General features: G+C 50.4%; 2 protein-coding genes across 2 annotated transcripts in view; one reads left to right on the top strand and one right to left on the bottom strand.

Annotated features, from left to right (window-relative positions):
- The window catches only part of BCO1 (beta-carotene oxygenase 1), a 77,226-nt gene extending 69,254 nt beyond the window's left edge, over positions 1-7,972 (bottom strand). The window contains exon 1 of the mRNA XM_062175840.1: positions 7,927-7,972. The gene's annotated coding sequence lies outside the window, so the exon portion shown is untranslated. The remainder of the gene's footprint in view (positions 1-7,926) is intronic.
- The window catches only part of LOC133747744 (polycystin-1-like protein 2), a 99,899-nt gene that overhangs the window by 24,114 nt on the left and 55,903 nt on the right, over positions 1-19,882 (top strand). Inside the window, exons 6-14 of the mRNA XM_062176041.1 lie at positions 4,677-4,906; positions 7,544-7,948; positions 10,034-10,111; positions 11,765-11,814; positions 13,470-13,587; positions 15,623-15,830; positions 16,371-16,491; positions 17,050-17,191; positions 18,121-18,297. Coding sequence (XP_062032025.1) covers positions 4,677-4,906; positions 7,544-7,948; positions 10,034-10,111; positions 11,765-11,814; positions 13,470-13,587; positions 15,623-15,830; positions 16,371-16,491; positions 17,050-17,191; positions 18,121-18,297 — 1,529 coding nt within the window. The remainder of the gene's footprint in view (positions 1-4,676; positions 4,907-7,543; positions 7,949-10,033; positions 10,112-11,764; positions 11,815-13,469; positions 13,588-15,622; positions 15,831-16,370; positions 16,492-17,049; positions 17,192-18,120; positions 18,298-19,882) is intronic.

The raw sequence follows: 19,882 nt of genomic DNA, 5'->3' as shown, positions 1-19,882 counted from the left end.
AAAAGTGCAAAAAAAAAAAAAAAAAAAAAAAAAAAAGCTCAACAGATTTTTACACAACGAATTCACATACATACCAGCAGTGCACAGCTGAGCAATAAAACATGAGCAGCCGTACAGAGACACCCCCCCCCCCAAGCCCCTTCAGCACCTGTGACGGAACTGCCAGACTGATCTAGCATCATGGGATTAAAACCCCCAGTTTGAGAGCCTTTACCCTTCCCTTCAATACCATCCCCTGGCTAAAGTTCATTCCAGAGGGGATGCAGATTTGGATGTAATCTCTCTGCCCCAGGCATTGCAGAAAACTGCTGGCTCTGCTTACACCAGGGACCCTCCCCCCCCCCCTTGCTGTTTTCCTGCCGCTTAATGATACCCTTGGGTTTAATAGCTCTGTTAATTGCCCTCCCGTACAGCCTTTCCCTGTCCTTCCTGTTCCAATGACCTAAAAATGATTCCTTTAACATTAATATGGCCTATACCATTTTACCGGCAAATTGGACTAGTAGCTGTGCAGATGCTATGCTTCTGCCCAATGTAGACATTATTAATGGAGATACCCCTGTCCTGATTCCTTCCTTCGATTATATTGCAGGAAGACAAAAACGAGCTGTACAATTCTTTCCTATATTGGCTACGTTGGGAATTTCCACAGCTATGGTTACAGGATCCGCAGGACCTGTAACAGGTCTGGGAGTTGCGGTCCAAAACTATAAAGATTTGTCCCAACAACTTATTAATGATGTACAATCCCTATCTTCCACCCTTCAGGACCTCCAAGACCAAATCGATTCCCTAGCGGAAGAGGTCTTACAAAACTGTAGGGGCTTAGACTTGCTTGCCGCCGAACAAGGAGGTATTTGTTTGGCTTTGTAGGAAAAGTGCTGTTTTTTTTTTTTTTTTTTTTTGACAGGCAGAGTGGACAGTGAGAGAGAGAGACAGAGAGAAAGGTCTTCCTTTGCCGTTGGTTCACCCTCCAATGGCCGCCGCGGCTGGCGCGCTGCGGCCAGCGCACCGCGCTGATCCAATGGCAGGAGCCAGGTGCCTATCCTGGTCTCCCATGGGGTGCAGGGCCCAATCACTTGGGCCATCCTCCACTGCACTCCCTGGCCACAGCAGAGAGCTGGCCTGGAAGAGGGGCAGTCGGGACAGAACTGGCACCCCGACCGGGACTAGAACCAGGTGTGCCAGCGCTGCAAGGCGGAGGATTAGCATAGTGAGCCACGGCGCCGGCTGGAAAAGTGCTGTTTTTATGCTAACAAATCTGGCATAGTTCGCAACGATCTGAAGCGTAGCCGCCATGCCATGGCTAAAAACCCCCTGTGGACAGGATTCAATGGACTGCTTCCTTACTTGCTACCACTTCTAGGCCCCATTGCTGGTTTGCTTGTTACACTATCTGTGGGTCCTTGTATTTTTAATAAGCTGATGTGGTTTGTTCGTGAACACCTTTCAACCGTTCAGGCTCAGAGCGCTAAAAACCGCGGAATCTAGCCTGTAAATTTTAGGATTAAAATTTGTACAAAAACAAAAAGGGGGGAATGAAGGACTTCTGAAAATTTACCTGCTAAAAAAAACTAGGAAGTTTCAAGAAAGGTCAGTTAGTTTCTGGGAAACTGCAACTTAGCAGATAACAGGGAATAGCAGTTTGGAAACCCCCCTTGTGCAATGGTTAAGATAAGTAAAACTGATGTGTACTGAGATAAGCAGGAATGCTGTATACTAAGATAAGTGAAATTACTGTAAACAAAAACCCCCTTCCCCTTTGTATTCACTTGCTTAAGATAACTTTGTGGTTTTTGCCTTTAAATACTGCCTGTAACCCTTGTCCAGTACCTCACTCTCTCAGGAGGGAGGGGTCCGTTTTGCGCAAAACGTAAATAAAGCTGCCTCTTGCATTTGCAAAAATAAATAAATAAATAAATAAATAAAACCCCCAGAAATGGCACCATAAACTATATGCTCTGGATACCTGACTTATGCTTGAGTTGCTGGGTCTTGGGGTCATAGAATGGGTTTTTAACTTGTTCTCTCTCATTCTCTCTCTCTCTCTCTCTCTCTCTCTCTCTCTCTCTCGTTCTGCTGTGAGTATATCTCTCCTTTGCTGGTATGGTTTGTAAAACTACTTTTCAGTCTTTTCCCTTGGGTGAGATGCCTGGGACAGAAACCAGCAAAGAACCATTTCTCTGCCTGTTGGTCCTGGGCGATTTCATTTGGCACAGAGTTGCAATTGCCTCTTCCAGAGATCTCTGGGAGACAGATCGAATTTTGCTATTTCCTTAGAGAATGACTATTCCCTTGTTCTGTAATCTACATGGTCTGATTTGACAATGCCCACTCCAACTTTCCTTTGGTAACTGTTTGCTGCTATATCTCCACTCTTTAAATCTGACTATATCTCTATATTTAAGGTGGTGCTTTGATAGGGTTTTAGTTATTTAAATGCAGGCTGGCATAATCATTGATGTGTTTAAACCACTTATAATTAATGCAGTTGTTAACATAGCTAGATGTGGGTCTACCGTTTTGTTATGTTTTGTTTGCCTCCTCCATGTATTTTCCCTCTGCTCCCTTTTCCTACCTTCTTTTACATTATGTGAATGTCTTTAATCTTGAGTTTCACCTGATGCATTGGTTTGGGCTGTGCCCCTTAGCATTCTCTCTCGGGATTCGCTGCACGGATTATAACCCATGTCCTCAGCTTTTCAGTCTGGGCAGAGGTGAGGTTGTGCCACTTCAGTGAAATAAAATCCTGAAGGCTGACCTGCATCCAGGTTCCTTTATCGCCAGCTGTGTGTTACGACTGTCACACACAGTCATGTGCGGTATTCACGTGCCTCGTAAAGCCCTTCTCAAAGTCATACAGATTTTACAGAATTCAACGAGAGTTTACCCACAAATCTGCTTTCTCCTGCTCTTCCTGCATGTCCAGAGCTCCAAGATTCCTTCACGTTTGTTTCATTTCTCCTCGGTTCGAAGAATTTCCTTTAGCATTTTTTCCGGAGTTTTTCTAGCTACAGATTCTTCTAATTTTCCTGAGAACATCTTTATTTTGCCTTAACTCCCAGAAGACATTTTTGCTGGGTCTAGAATTCAGGGCTGATGTTCCTTTCGCAATGTGGAAATGAGTGATGTTTCACTGTCTCCCGACCTCCGTGCTATCTGGTGAGAAAGCTACAGTGGTTCAGATAACTGTTTTCCTGATGTGTCATTTATTTCTCCCTAATTTTAACCTTTTTTTTTTTTTACTTCAGCTTGGGTTTTCAGCAGTTTGATCTGGTGTGGTTTTAAGATTTTTCCTCCCTGTTTAGGGGATCTCTGAGCTTCTTAAATCTGTTCTAAATTTGTGTATTTTGTCAAATTTCATAAGTTTTTAGCCATTGTTTCCTGAAGTATATTTTTCTATACCAACCTCTTTCCTCTCTCTAATGCTCCATTACGTCTTTTCCTTTTAATATTGCAGCTGAAATTCTGTTCCTTTTATTATTTTGATATTTTTATTCCGATTCTCCAGGCAGGTAATTTGATCTATCTTCAAGTTCACTATCTTTTCCCCCACCATCTCTATTCTGCTATTGAACCCATCCAATCAATGTTTTATTTCAGGTACTGTGTTGTTAATTTTTTTTTTTTAATTTGGGAGACTGATTTCTCACTTTTTATTTTTAAGAACTATTTATTTATTTCAAAGCAGTTACAGAGAGAGAAAGAGAGAGACAGAGAGAGAGAGAGACAGAGAGAGATAGAGGGAGAGAGATCATCCATTTGCTGGTTTACTCCTCAAATGGCCACAATGGCCGGAGCTGGGCTAGTCTGAAGCCAGGAGCTTTTTCTGGGTCTTCCATGTGGGTGCAGGGGCCCAAGCACCTGGGCCATCTGCTGCTGCTTTCCCAGGCACACTATTGGGGAGCTGGATTGGAAGTAGAGCAGCCAGGACTCGAGAGGGTTTATTTTTACTTTATGAAGTATCGTTATCACCAACTTAAAGTCTTCAATAATTCTAACATCTGAGTCATCTCAAGGCTGAATTTTATGAACTATATTTTCCCTTGACATTTGGTATATCAAGAAGTTTGGATGGTGTTTAGACATCTTGAATAATATGTTCTGAAGGTTCTGGGCCTTGTTAAAATCCTCCAGAAAAATGTGGGATTTTTAATGAATTGATTTTTTTTAACAGGTGACCAGCCCAGTCAGATTGGCAGCAGGTGCTCTGACTTGCCGTCTTTGAGCACGGCTCCTGGTGTCAGTTCAGTCTTCAGAGCTGCCTGTGTGCCATTCAGGGTCACAGCACGTGTGGCAGTTTAGTGCACAAAGCCTTTGCCATGTTAAAAATGATCCCATTTTGCAGAGGGGGAAATACGGCTGAGAAAGATAGTACTTTACAGATGGAGCACGAAGGTACAGAGAGGGGAGGCTGTGTGGGCCCCAGAGCGAGAAAATGGCAGAAAAGGGACTTGGAGCCAGTATGTGCTCGCCTGGCTGATGGGTGCTGTTTCTACCAGTCCCCATCTGCTCCCGCCCGCTCTGTGCAAGCCTCACTGTGGGGAGAGCTGGGTGTGTCTTTTCCTTCATCTCTTCAGCTTTGCACAGCCTGGGAGGTGGGAGGGGTGTGTGTGTGTGTGTGTGTGTGTCTGCATGTCCCTAACACTGGCCTTGCTTCTCACTGTGGCCCACAGTCTGTCCAGCAGCGTGACCCACCAGTTCACATCTCCTGGGGAATTCACAGTGTTTGCCGAGTGCACAACCAGTGAGTGGCACGTGACAGCTGAGAAGCAGGTGATCCTGAGAGACACGACCGGGAGGCTCAGGGTCACGGGCTGTTCTGGCCTGTCTGAGTCAGGAGCCGTTCCTGTCTGCAGGACTGTCTTTGGGGACCCTCTGTGGATCCAGGTGGAGCTTGATGGAGGTGAGTATGTGGAACTGGGCCACCTGTCTCTGAAACCCCTGGGCTTTCGTCAGTAATAACGGGGATCTCTTACTGAGTTGGTTTTTTAGCTACCATTGATTCATTTATTTAGCATCTAGTGTGTGGCAGACTCTGTTGTAAATGTTTTATATCTACAGACCCACTCAGTACATACAAAGGTACTTCCAAAAGATCATGCAAATGGAATTTAAAGGCAACTTTAGTGTTTAACATGTGGCCAGTGGGTTAGGCTGCTGCTTGGAATGCCAGCATCCCATATTAACGTGCCAGTTTGAGTCCTGGCTACTCTGCTTCCAATCTGGCTTCCAGCTAGTGTACCTGGGGAGGTAGTGCAAGATGGCCCAAGTACTTGGGTCCCTGCCACCCACAAGGGAAACCTAGATGGAGTTCCTGGCTAATAGCTACAGCCTGGTCTAGATGGGACTGTTGTGACCATTTAGGGGGTAAACCAACAGATAGAAGCGCTCGCTCTCTCGCTCTCTCTCTCTCTCTCTCCATTCCCCCCTTAAAATAAATACATTTTATTTTATAAATAAATAAATTTTATAAATAAATACATTTTATTTTATAAAATGTATTTATTTACCTATTTGAGAAGTACAGAGACAGAAAGAGAAAGAGAAAGAAAGACATGGCTAGAGAGAGACAGTGGGCTCCCATCTGCTCATTGATCACTCCCCAGTGTGTGCAACACTCCTGGTCCAGGGGCTGAAGCCGGGAGCTGGAAATTCAATCCACATCTCCCACATGGGTGGCGGGAACCCAATCCCAAGTTAGCACCACTGACTCCATGATTCACACCAGCAGGAATTGAGAGACGGAAGCAAAGCCACGTGTCAAACACAGGCACTCCAACACAGGATACAGGCAACCCAACAGCTGGGCCACACACCTGCCCCCTACTTTTCCATAAGACTCATTCTCTGTGAACTTCTTGAAATTCCCTTTGTACACATGAATTTCAAAGTTTTTCGCACAAAATAAACTTATCTTTTCATTCCAGTTTCCATGAACTTTTTGAAAAACACTTACACCAATTCCCAGTTCATTGATGAAGACATGGAGGCACAGGAAGGTTCAGAGGTATTCTCAAAGTCACAAGGTCAGCAGCTTATAGTAAGAGCTCCTGGCTTTCCCAAGGCCCTATTGTGTATGCCCCCAGTACCATCTCAAGGATCTGCTTGTGGGAGGAGTTTGAACAGAATGAGGGAGTCCAGGAGTGCCACCAGGGAGGCCTGAGCTTTTCTTAGAGCAGCCGGTGGCAACCAGCTTGGCATAGCCATGGTGTCCCAGTAAGGGCTGATATTGGGCTAAACACACTGGTATAGCTGTACCAGCTCTTATGGTGAGGGGTCATTCTGATTGGCCACAGTGTCCTTTCTGATTGGTCATGGCATCTTTTTGATTGGTCAGTGTCCATTCTGACTGGCCAACAGTGTTCATTCTCATTTCATTAGAACCTCCATTCTGACAGTTGTTGCCCTGCCATCTCCATTGTTATTTTAAAAACCACCCCCTCTCTCAGTGGAGACCCTCCTGGCTAAGAGCCATCCTCACCCAGCACAGCATCTTTCAGTGAGGCAGAGGTCCAGTTTGAGATCTGGACAGAGGCCTGTTGATGTCAGAGGTACAGCACAGAGCTGTGGAGTCGAGGATGAGACTCAGTTGACCTCACTCACCACTGGGAGCCTCACTCTGGCACCGACTTAATGGAGCCATAATTGTTGTTTCACCTGGTGCTTATGGGACTTTTGTCTGTTCCCACCAGCTGACACATGCATCTGGGGTAATATAAAATAGTCCTCTGGTTATTTATTCCTGCTGCAAATATAATTGAAACAGGAAAGTCAAGGTTTCTGACCTCAAGGGGCTAATACCATCATCACCATCACCACCATCACCATCATCACCATCATCATCATCATCATCATCACTGTCATCATCACCCCCATCATCATCCAAACAAGAAATATTATCATCATGGATCTATTTGAGAGAGTCCTAATTTGCTGGTTTAAATCAATCTTCAAGAGTCAACCACAATAGCTGGCCTCCAGTTAGACCAACCATTTCCAAACTATGACGTAGGCCCCATCCTAAAGTGGATGGCGGGTGGGGAGAATGTTGCTCATGCTAGCGGGGTCTCGGCAGTCACCAGCATGGGGTGAGGAAAACAGCTTCCCCTGCAGCCCCACTAAAATGAGGTGGGGGTTAATTCCTGGGCATCGTGTCAGCCCCCGCCCCCATCCACAAGGGTGGTGCCTTTCCCAACTCTCCCCCAGCCTCCCACACCTGCATTGCAGGATAGCCCTGCCAACCAAAAGCTTTGTTTTTAACACAAACTTTTAGGTTCACCAGAGATACATGACCTGTATAAATAAACTGCAATACGCAAAGAAACAGAGGTGATCCCAGGAAGAAAAAAAAAAAAAAAAAGTCCTTCATTAACTCGATCTTCAGAGATGCTCACTGTTAATGCCTGGGCAGAGGCTCAGTAAGCGCTTACATATTGCCCGATATCTGTGGCCGCATCCAAGTCTACCTCCGGAATCTGCACCAGCACAATCAGCGCCAGGACTGTTACTACCATTCTTACGTTTTTCTTATCCCACCTAGGAACAGAAATGACTTTCGCTGTGCTTCTGGGTAACGAAACCCTGGCTGAATCCAGCACCCAGAGCGGCTCACTACCCTACAACCTGACCCTGGACAGGGACGCCCAGGCGCTGCTGGGCCCTGGGGTGCACCACCTGGAGCTCCGAGCCACCAGCAATGCCACCACCTCTGCACCCTCTAGAAACATCACTGTCCACCTCCTGGAGCCGCTGTCGGGGCTGCAGGCCTCCTGGACTTCCGACCACCTGGAGCTCGGACAGGACCTAGTGATCAACGTCTCCGTGGCTCGTGGCACCCCCGAGGAGGTGACCTTGGAGGTGGCAGGACCCAGTGCCACCTTCTCCCATGAGGAAGAGAGCTTCGGGGAGCCACATGGCACTTACCGTGTAGCAGTTCCTACGGCAGGTACTTGGGACTGGCCGCTCCCCTTCCAAATCTCCCTCCTCTTCCCGTTCGGGCTTTATGTCTGTCCATTACCTAGTGTGTCCCAGACACGCACATGGCTCACAGCATCCAGCCTGGGTCACAAAAGAGGAAGAATCAGAGATGGCTTCCTCCATGGGACTTACAGTGTCCAGGGTTCTCAGCTTCCGCACTTCTGGCATTGGTGGCTGGATGATTCCTTGTTCCAGTGGGGCAGTCCTGGGCACTGGAGGACATGGGCTCTTACCTATTAGATACCACTAGCACCAATGCCCCAAGTCATGAGAGCCCAAATGTCTCCAGACCTTACCAAATATCCCTGGGGGGCGTGGGGGTTGCAAACCACCCACTGAGAACCAGTGGGAGAAAGCAGGTGTGTTCCGATTTCCCCCAACATCTCTAGAGGAGAGTGGTAAGGGAACTGCAGTCCTTGCCCTGGGTGAAGAGAGAGGTGAAGACAGAAGGGTGAGGGAGAGAAAGACAGAGTCCCCAGTGCTGGCTGGGGACAGACTGACTGGCACTGCCAGGGGAGGAGGTCCCAGTGCACATGTACATTTTATCTGGAAGGACCAGTGTGATGGCGTCAGTGGGCAGGAAGGTGGAGAGGGTCTCCAGCCTGCTCAGGGCTCTGCTGACAGATCCCCTGCCTCTCACAGGTGTGTCAGAAGGGGAGTAAGACTGGGCAGGTGTGGGCATCCCATGCTCTCAGCAGGGACCTGGACAAAAGACACAGCAGCAGGGATAACGGATGTGAGGAGAAAACCATGGGACCTTTGCCAAGTACCAGTGGGTCCAGCTTGGGGCAGGGAGAATACAGAGGTGACCAAAACTGGACAGCCCACACACCATGGAGGCCATAACCCATGTGTGGACGGCTTTGTCTCCCACTGCTCAGATAATGGTAAGGGGATGCCCTTGCTACTGGCTTCTTTGCTCACTCTTGGATGATAAGCAGACGCTACCCCTTATCCCCTGAGACCCAGAGATTTGAATTACTCCAGGGGCCAAGGAGTGGAGAGAGGGAAGGAAAAAGATGGGCCAGGATTGTTTGCACTTGGTGGTTTGCACTTGGCTCCCGGGGCCAGCAGGTGTTTGAAGCTGCCTCTCCATAGCAGCTTCTACCGGTTCCTGAGGCCCCCTACTGGGGCTCTTAAACAACAGCCCTTGGGATAGGGATGGCGTCTCTCTTCAGCTGCCTACTGCCTTCCAGATGCTGCTTCTCTTGGACCACCTCCCACTCAGTGGGAGTCCCATTTTCCCCAAACCTTCTCTCTCCAAGGCCTCCATCTGGTCCATAGAAAACTCTCACCCATCCCTAGGCTTACAACCAACCAACTCTCATTCTCCCAGGTGCAGAAATGCAGCTCTTTGCTCCCTCAGGCTCTTTGTCCCCATCCTCCACCTCCCAAGCCCCCAGCCCCTGGCCCTAGATCATTCCTTCAAGGGTAGGCGTTAAGTGACCTGGCCACGGAACTCCGCAACCTTGAACTCACACCAAGCTTCCCAAGGAAGGGTCTCCTCTGAGGCCCTTCTCTGGGCTTGAGACAGAAGAAGGCAGTGCCCGCCCACTACTGCTTTGCCACAGGGGAGAAGGGAAGGGAGACCTAGGTATTAGCAGCACCTGCAGAGGGACCTTCTAACCACGCGTCCCCCTCCCTCTCCACTCTCTTCATCCTTTTACAGATCTGACCTTGTCTTGCCCTCTGCTGGAATCCCCAATCTGATCTGATTCCTAGCTCTTAAATTTAGTTCTAGCCCCAGCTCCAGCCAATGAACGGTTGAAGTGAGCCCACCCCTGGCCACAATGCCAGGGTTCAGCACTTACTGTCCTATGTGTCCATGTGTGTCTACTGGACAACAAGACCAGGACAGGGGACAGGGACAATGCTCCTTCACCTCTGTAGCCCCAGTCTTGCCCTGAGCCTGGCATACAGTGGGGGCTCATTAAGTGCTGAGGGTGGAAGGTCCAGACCCTGGCATCAGGGACCTGGAGAAGCAGAAGCCAGGCGACTGGTCTCAGTACAGGTTGGACAGCAAGGCCCTAATCGTCTGCCTTTTGCCCTACAGGCACCTTCCTGGTCACTGTGCTGGTGAGGAATGCCTTCTCGAACTTGAGTTTGGAAGTCGGGAACGTCACGGTCACAGGCAAGGTGTTTCTGCAAGGGGCATAAAACCTCTCCCCAGGATTCCAGGGCCTTACTCTCACTTGGGACCTAGTGAGGGGCCCATCAAACAGGGCTTTGAAGATGTGCCTTGCTCCCTGGTTATTCTAAGGGGGAACAATGCATGCAGTGAAATTATGCTGACCTTCTGTATCTGTCAGCCTTTCATTACTTTAAAATACCCGAGAGGGACTTCTTAGGAAGGAAGAAGGTTTATTGCAGATTATGGTTTGGAAGTCCACAGGACAAGGTCAGGTGCCCCATTAGTCTGGGGGCAGAACACAGCAGATGGAGGCCTGCAGGGCTCATCCATCCAGCCCTGTTGTGAGCATCACTTTCCAAGTGCAAGGCCCCAGCGACTTCAAAACTTCCCAAGGGCCCCGGCTTCCAGATGCCCAGATCAACTCTCCACCTTCAATCCATCATCATGAATCCATCAACTGTGACGTAGGCTTTAGCATTTAAATGTCTGCAGGAGTTTGGAAAGCCAAATCCTATTCAAGCCATAATACCTTCAAAGTTACAGTGTGCATGAGAATTCACTGGGAAAGCATTCTTTAAAACTCAGTGGTAGGCCGGCGCCATGGCTTAACAGGCTAATCCTCTGCCTTGCGGTGCCAGCACACCAGGTTCTAGTCCCGGTTGGGGTGCCGGATTCTATCCCGGTTGCCCCTCTTCCAGGCCAGCTCTCTGCTATGGCCCGGGAAGGCAGTGGAGGATGGCCCAAGTGCGTGGGCCCTGCACCCCATGGGAGACCAGGAGAAGCGCCTGGCTCCTGGCTTTGGATCAGCGAGATGCGCCGGCCGCAGTGGCCATTGGAGGGTGAACCAACAGCAAAAAGGAAGACCTTTCTCTTTCTCTCTCTCTCTCTCTCTCTCTCTCTCTCTCTCACTATCCACTCTGCCTGTCAAAAAAAAAAAAAAAACAACTCTGGTACCCAGATCTTAACACATCCAATTCACTAGGCCCTAGTGACTCACATGGAACACCTCTAAGAGCCAACTTAATCGAAGCACTTTAATTAGACACTAATCATACAACTTAAATATCTTAATATCTTCAGAGCATATCAACTGAGTGTGCCTTTCCCTTATTTCTTGGCACACTCCCACTCTTCCCAGACGCATAGTTTACAGAGCAATAGTGCACATGGCACAGCAGGTGCTCCTCCAGAAGCTGAGAAACAGAGACAGCCTGCCATCTTTCACACAGATGAGGCAACTCACTCAGAAAGAATCATCGTAACTCTTCTCCCCTACATTCGGCTACACAGGCAGCTTGCTGTCCACCTGGGAATATTTACACCATGGGAATTACAAATGCTGCCCGCTGGGGCTCTTAGCTCACCCCTCAGTCTGCAGTCAACATGAGCAGCACACAGGTGCACCTGCCTGACCCCAGCCTTGTGTTTTCCCTGCAGCAGCTGCCACTTCCTCAGCTATTAATGAGCTCTCTGTTTAGCCCTGGCGGTGGACGTGTTGGTTTTGCTTCTGACTCATTCCCTATGACCTAAATATGCCCTCTGTTCCCCCTAAGCCATTTCCAAAGACAGGCTGAGACTCCTGGGGCACCCTCAGTATGACTGCTGGCTCTGCCTCTTGATGACTTTTCTAACTCATTCTCACTGTGTTCACAGCGCCATCCGGTCTCCAAGAACCATCTCGAATAAGTACCAAAGAAGAGAGTGTGAGTATCTTTCTTAAACATTTACCGTCACAAGCGCAAGATATGCAAGCGCTCTGGTTTAGCTTTGAGTCCTGGTGTGTCTGTACTGATAGCCAGGGCACTAGGAACTCCCAAGGCTTCTTCCACTTGAAAAGAAGCCCAAAAGGATTGAAGTGAAACAAAACACATTCTCTACCTGTAACAGGATTGTAAGTCGATAACAAGCCATCAGCTTATGCAGTCAGCTCTTAGTCATTGTGCAAATGAAACAGCACATTAAAAAAAAAAAAAAAAAGTGAGTCAAAGAGGAGAAAATTGGAAAATATTTCTAGCTAAATGATGACAGGACAAGCTATTGACATTTGCTGCAGGCAGCTCAAACAGTGCTGAGATGGAACCATGTAGCCCTTAGTGCTCATGGGAAACCTGCACAAGTACTTTCGTTTTTAAAACACAACTGAGTCCTTAGCACTTTGCTGTTGAAATTGTCCATGCGTGCATTATTCAATGACAGAGACCTACTCTGCACCTACTGCACTCACAGTGTGGTCTTAGGGCTGGGAATTCAATGGTAAATAACCAGACGTGGTCCTGTTTCTGGGAGCTCAGTGGGTGAGGTTAAACAAGCAAATTAGCATAAAGCAAGCATGTCTTCTCAGTATCTAACAGAAACCAAAAAGATAGTGCAGGGATAGCAACTTACAGAGGGTGGCCTGGCAGATGTGGTCTCAAGAGGTGACCTGTATATGGGGACTTGAAGATAAAACAGAATGAGAGCTTCCTGGCTGGACAGGATGAGAAGGGCCTGTGGCTAAAAACCGCCCAGACTGGAGCCTGCTGGAGGCCCAGTTACATGGCTTTCAGGTTTGCATTTTTGGGGAAGCCATTTCAGGTTGAGTTTGCATTATTGCAGGCCAGGCCCTGCAGGCTCGAGCAGTAGGCCTGAGCTGCTTGATGGGTCCCAGCAGAAGAGTCTCCGGTGTATACCACCACTCCCTCTTCCTAGAGCCTGCGGGCTCTCTGCTGTCCCCCAGCTAACCCTTGCTCCCCTCTGGTCTCAAGACCATCCTCTGCGGGAGCTTCCCGACTCTGCCATCCCATTTGTGAGACACACAGCTCTGCTCCCTGCCTCTTCAAGATACTGCCTTAAGCAGATTGAATCCACAGCATCTCCAGGCACCAGATGCTCTCCAACCCTGGGAGCCACAGTTTAGAGGCCCAGGAAGTGGCTAGAGGTTACAGAGTGTGGAATGTGGGTGGCCCCAGGCTTACATTCCTCACCTTCTGCCTCTCTGTTCCTGTTCTCATAAGTCTCCTCACTCCCTGGGTCCCCCTCTGCTGTAGCAGTTAACACCTTTGGCTCCTGGGCCTGTCTTCCCTATAGAACCTCAGGGCAGGGTCTGGGTCTCTATTCCTGTATCTGTAAGCATCACGCACAGGGCCTGGCCCCAGATGACCTCTATTGGTGCACTTGAATGCACGGTGGACCCTGAGCCACACTTGGTATAAAGTTACTCATGTAGAGATCCTGATTCCACAGCCCAGGAAGGGGAGTCAGGTGGATCAGCAAGGGTCTGTCTCCTCCAGGCCTTGTGCTGTGGCCACTATTGATGCCCCCCTGCTCTACAGCTGAGTTAGCCCTGGAGGGTGTCTCACCAGTGCATGATTTTCTGCAGAATGGCAAGGAGGGCATGGAGGTGTATGTTCAACCTGGTGTATACGTGGATCCTTTCACAACAGTGACCCTGGGCTGGCCTGACAATGCGGAGGATTTACACTTCCAGTGGTCATGTGGTAGGTGTGTGGGAGTTCTCGGCATGTCCTGTCTCATAGGGGATCAGATTTTGCAGTTTTCTTAATCTTCACAATGACGTGACTTAAGCCTGGCACTTTGTGTAGCTTGCACCTGCCATGGCATGGCAGGTGCCATGGAAACAAGAGGATGCCAACCACGGGGGCAGGGTGGCCCTGAGCTTGGGAGACAAGGGATTATAGAGAATTTTTAAAAATAAGAAAACTTTAAAAGTCAGCCTGCTTTTTTATGACCATCATGCGCTGGTAATTCCAACAATGCCAGCTATCAAATGCACCACTCTGGGGTGGCTTCCTCCCTTCCCCCACCCTGTGATCCATCACTGGGGTGAGCAGAAGAAGCAAGGGGCCGGGCACTTTCCAGTGACCAACATGGCAGCACTGCTGCTCCTCTTTTAGAAACAGGTGTCCTGCTTGTTATAGGGATACATCCTGGCTACACACACAACTTTGGGAAATAAAATGTCATACACACAAAAAATGTCATACACACTACATATTATTTTTGTTATCCTTTTTTTTTTTTTAGTTTATTTATTTGAAAGGTAGAGAGGGAGGGAGAGGATGAGCTGGAGCAGGGCCTAGCCAGAGCCAGGATCCAGGAACTCTCTCCTGGTTTCTCACATTGAGTGGCAGGGGCCCAAGCACTTGGGCCATCATCCACTGCTTCCCAGACACACTAAAGACAGCTGAATAGGAAGTGGAGGAGTTGGGACTTGAACCTGCACTCTGATATGATATGGGATGCACACATCTCCAGTAGAGGATTTACCAGCTGTACCACAATACCCCCCCCCTTTTTTTCATTTGCACACTAAGAGTACTTTTAAAAGTTCGTGGGAAAATGGTATTAAAAGATACACATTTTTCATTAACTTGTTGAAAATACCTCATATATCCTGCATATTTTATTGTCACGGTGTATTTGATTTTCATGATTGCTGCATAACAGACCATCGGGGATGTATGATCTTTAATTTATGTGTGTCGTCTTCCTGGATACTTGTTTGTTTGCCTTTATAAACAATACTGTCATGGACATCCTTACAGTTCAATCTTTATTTCTATCTGTGGTTACTTTCACAAATAAATTTCCAGAGACAGTGTGTCACAAGTCATACAAAATTTCAGGGCTTGTGACATTAACTGCTGCATGGTGATGACATTTCTGAATATTAGTTCTTATTATCTGAATACAGAGAACACAAGAGCAGAGTTTAGGGCTGGGCATTTTGCACTGCAGTTAAGGTGCCATATCAGAATGGCTGGGCTGAAGGCCCAGCTCTGCTTCAGCTCCCAGTGTCCTGCTAATGCACACCCTGGGGGTCAGCAAGTGGTGGACACAACGTGGGTGCCTGCCACCCACACGCAAGACCCAGATTCAGTTTCCAGTTCCTGGCTTCAGCCCAGCCTGGCCCAGCTCCAACTGGTGTAGGCACTTGGGGAATGAACTAGCAGATAGGTAATCAGTCTCTCTCCACCACCCTTCATGACTTCTTTTTCCCTCTCTCTGCCTTTCAAATACATAAAAATAGGAATAATTTGTTTAAAAAAAAGCTGTGTTTAGGTGACTGAGCTGATGGGCCTGACTCCTGACATACCTTGGAGGTGGTAAGGAGTGAGGTGTTAGTGGATAAATATCAACTAATAGAGTTGTAGAAATTTGTGGAGCTGCTAACATAAGCAGGGGATGACCTTGTAGTAGCCCTCAGGGACACGGGACCCTAGACAGAGAGGCAGTGGCACCAGGCTGAGAAGCCGCATGGAGCTCTCTCCTGCTACAAGGCCGCCCCAGCACCAGTGCCAGTCACCAGCCAAGCCCCCCTGCAGGTTCTCCCTGAACAGCGACCTGCCCCCAGGGATCCTCTCCCAGCACTCCTTAGAAATCAAGATATCCATTTATAGCTCCTTTTGGTATTTCTGACCCCTGTCCTCTAAAGCTCCCGAACCAGAAGGTAGCCACGCATGCAAAACCTGGGTTCCTGATGAGAATGGTGTTTGCCCGTCTCCCTCTCAGGGAACTGCTGGGCTCAGTGGAGAGACTGCATGAAGAAGCGCCTGCTCCATGTGGACCAGAGGGAGCTGGTGGTCCCGCCGCCCTGCCTGCCACCACCTGGCTCAGCTGTCACCCTACACCTGGCCATCCAGAGGGGCCAGGAGGTGAAGCACAAGGTGGAGCAGTGCCTCTACGTGTCTGCTCCCCTGGAGCTAAGGCCTCAGATCAGGTGGGGCACAGGACACAGTCCTCTGGGGTTACTGCCATTTGCAGAATGGGCAGAGCAGCCCCATCTCTGTAACCGCAGGGCTCCTCCCTGGGGATCAGTGACGATGCACAAACGAATGAAGGGAGAGAGCTTGCTCCTGGGCCCCTGTCCAGAGAAGACTCCCCTCTGGTGCTGGGCTCAGCAAAGATGGGGGGGGGGGTAGTGGAGAGGGAACAGAGGGAGCAAAGGGGACGGGCAGCGTAACCAGGAAGTGAGGGCATCCCGGAGGATGAAGGAGGAGAGGGGCAGGAAGGAGCTGGAAGCGTGGGCAGGGCCTAGAAGTGAGTAGGACGGGAACTTAGGGCACAGCTCACACCCTGGTCACGGCCAAGGCTACACCCAGCTTTGGCTGGAGCAGGAATAGTGGTTTTTACTCCATCTTCCGTTTAGGAAAAGGACATGTCCTGCTCTCTCACAGGACTTAGAGGAACAGACAGAGGGCCAGGCAGTGGTCCCCACACCCGAGAGAGATTCCTCACTCTGTCCTCTGCCCCCTCGCAGCTGCGAGCACAACTGTGGGCCAGTGGATGCCAACGATGACCTTCTGCTCAGGGTCACCGTGGGAGATGACGCCCCGGTGGTCACGTTCAGCTGGTATTTAGACCGCACCTCGTTGGAGCAGGTGAGGACATGCACAGCCACTCAGAATCAGAAACCTTCTCCTCTTTAGGGCCCAGCTATGTCATGTGCCCAGTATTGAGCCAGGGACAGGTCAACTCCCCTCTGAGCCGTGCCCTGGGGGTGGGGACTGGGGTCCTGCCACAGAGGAAGGGAGCAGGGTCCATAGGGAGCCACTGCAGCTGATGCTGTTGGTGGCCCAGCCGAGTCCCCCAAACCCCTTGAGTGGCCATTGGCCAGCAACCGATGGACATGGCGGTCTGGGAGCCTAGACGCCTTGCTCCTGTGTCAGCCGAGTTCTGTGGTGTGACATACACTCCAGGGCTCCCCAAGGCAGGCTAGACACCTCTCCAACCCACCTCTTTGCCTTCCCTCGCTCCCCTAATGAGCCCGCTCACCTCTCACACGCACCTTAAAGAGGCTGGAGATGTGCTGTTCCAGCCGACCTACAGGGAAGTACGTGTTGCCTTCCTGTCGCTTGTCTGTCAGAGTCCATCTGAATGGTCGGCTAAGAGGTCGGCAGCCCGGTCCTGCTGAGGCCCTGGGCCATGTTCTCTTTCAGGCCAAGCCCCTCCCCGCCGCCTGCAGACTGCGAGGATTTTGGCCGAGATCATTAACCCTCCTTCAGAGCAACACCTCCACACTGCAGCTCAACAGCTCGGTCCTGCAAACCTGGGGAGAGGTCATCCGGGTCAGAGCCACAGGTGGGAGCCGAGACATCGCGTGGGGACAGGGGCAGCCCTGGCCTGACTCCTACCCCTTCCACTCTCCACCAGGGAGACTGTAAGCACAGGGGTTATGCTCTCTGTGCCTCTCATGGGGTATAACAGACACCTGCCGCAGAACCGTTATTAACGCGGGATGAGGAACACCGGGGCAGAGGCCCACACCTGCGCCTCCTGCCGGGCTGACTCGGCACTTCTCATTTAATGCAAGCTCTGCTTTGGGGAAGGATTGCCTCTCTGTCCCAGAGTGGCCCTAGGCCACCCCCCACCGCGATAACTGACTAGTTCAGCTCACTCCTAGGTCCACCCCAAACCTTCTGAGTCTCTGCCACAGAATTAACTATAACTGATGGAGATTCTCTTTATTCCTGGCTCTTCCAGGCACCCATGCCTCTTGAAAACCCAGGTGATTTGGGTGCTGTGCGGGTCACCTGTGGGCTCACCCCAGGGTTGGAGGGGCCTAGAAAGATAAGTTTATTTTGGTGCAAAAAATTTTTGAAACCCATGCATATGAGGGGTCTTCAGAATGTTCGTGGGAAATATACAGTATTTTAAAAATTTTCCACCAAATTAAACTTTTAATTCCATTTCCCACCAAGTTTTTTAAGTACCCCCGTACTGCCTCCTCAGGACGTTATTCTCAGCCCTGTGTCACAGATGAGGAACTGACTCTCAAAAAGGTCAAGTGTGAGGTGAAGGCAGACCTGGGATTCAGGCTGGACTCTGATTCTCTTCTTTGTCACTTTCTCAGAGACCCAGGGGCCCTCTGCATGGGGGTGTTGCATATGCAGATGTCTGGGCCTGCCTCAGAGCTCCCAGAGAGGTTTGAGGTTCCAGGGCTGGCTAAGGGCCTGGGAATCTGCACTGAGCAAACAGCTCGCCCAGCTTGACCTGCCTTCTTGCCCCAGCACTGAGCAGGAGCGCCTATGGGGAGGACACCTACGTGATCAGCACTCTGCCTGCCCCCGGGGTGCCCGCCTGTGCCATCGTCCCAGAGGAGGGCACCGTTCTGACAAGCTTCGCCATCCTCTGCAATGCCTCCGTAGCCCGGGGCCGCCTGGAGTACTGCTTCTGCCTGGAATCAGGTACCGGCTGAGGACTCTGCTCTCCTCAGCTCCTGGGCATGTCCCACCCTCTCTGGAGCCGCAGAGAATGTGTTCTATACATGGGCGAGGGTCCAGGACGGGGGCTCCCCAGCCCTCACACCCTAGACAGGAGAGGTAGGTCCTAGCAGCTCCTCCACAGCTGGAAGCCAATTGAGGGACGTTGTAAGGGTGAAAGAGGCGAGAGTGCCTAGCAGGATCATATGGGCCACTGCAGGACAGCATCCCCCATGCACGCACTTGGAGTGACCTTGACCCTCAGAAGTCTGGAGCTGCCCAGGGAGATGGAGATGGGTCTGGTTCATAGAGCCTTCAACAATTTGATGGGCCCTGCTTTGCCGGGAATGGGCAGTCTCAAAAGTGGAAAACATGAAAGACCACATTCACGTAGCACAAAACCCTGCAGTCTTCTCCACATACACACACATCCCGTCCCTGTAACAACACACAGCCCAGGAGAGCACTGGGGCACAGGCGGGAGGCGGGGCAGTAGCCCGCATGGTGTTTAGTCTCCTGTGTGGTGGTGGCAAGGACCTGGAGGGCTTGTGGGAGTCTCTCCCTCCTCCTGCAGGCTTGGGCGTGTGGTGACCCTCACGCAGGCTCTGATGGGTTCTGGCCTGATCAGAACTCTCCTCCAAACCTTGGCACCAGGGGTGCTGCCGGGAGTCCCAGGATCCAGCCTCAAACCCCACCAGGACTGGGCACCTTGAGCAGAGCAGGGAGGACGGAAGCTGTTCTGAGACCCGAGGGAGTGCAGTTGCCGTGGGGGACCCTGTGAAGGAGATGTGGAGAGGAGTAGGAGCCTGGCAGGAGAAGGCTGAGGCAGAGAGAGCAGCGAGCAGCTTCCACTTCAGACCTGCAGGGCCTGGGGGAGAGGCTGCGGCAGCTGCCTCAACTCCAGCTGGCCATTTCCCCTTCAGTAACCCCACCCCAGGCCAGCCCGAAGCGCTCGTGTGACCACAGAAAACCGAGTTTTCCACTGCAGACCAGTCCCTGCAGCATTGCTGCACACTCCAATCACGGATGGCTTCCGCTTAAAGACGCACAAGATAGTCACCCACTCACTCATTAATACTCACAGAGATGTACTGAGTGGCAGGCTCTGTGCTGTGCGCCTGCCCTTGACCCTGTGGAGCAGTCTAGAGACAGAGACAACTGGTAAACAAAGACAGAGATGTCAGGGCTCTGATTTAGCCAGCGCAGCCTGGGAAGGGCTTTGCAGGAACCTGGCTGTGTTTCAAGTGGATTTTTCGGTTGTTTTTGTTGTTGCCCTGTAGTTTCCTTCTCCTCCCCCCACCCTGTCTTTTTCTTCTTTTGGTAACATGTTTTTGCTTTTTTTAATCTGCAAATGTGGGGAAGAGGGTTCTCTCTGCAGTTCTCCATGGATTTTAGTAGAATTATTCTGAAGTTCCAGCCCGGCCTGTTACTTAGGGAGGACAGTGGGTCAGGCCCCGTGACTGTCTTCTCACTGAGAGTTTGGAAGCCCCTAGTGCCTGCCACACCTGGAAGAGCCGACCTGGCTCTATCTGTGTGGGCTGCAGTCTGCCTGGGGCGTGGAGATGCCGCC

This window comes from Lepus europaeus, chromosome 19 (assembly GCF_033115175.1).
Source record: "Lepus europaeus isolate LE1 chromosome 19, mLepTim1.pri, whole genome shotgun sequence".
Classification (NCBI taxonomy): domain Eukaryota; kingdom Metazoa; phylum Chordata; class Mammalia; order Lagomorpha; family Leporidae; genus Lepus; species Lepus europaeus.
The sequence above is the reverse complement of the archived record's forward strand: the minus strand, read 5'-3'. Positions and strand labels throughout refer to the sequence as shown.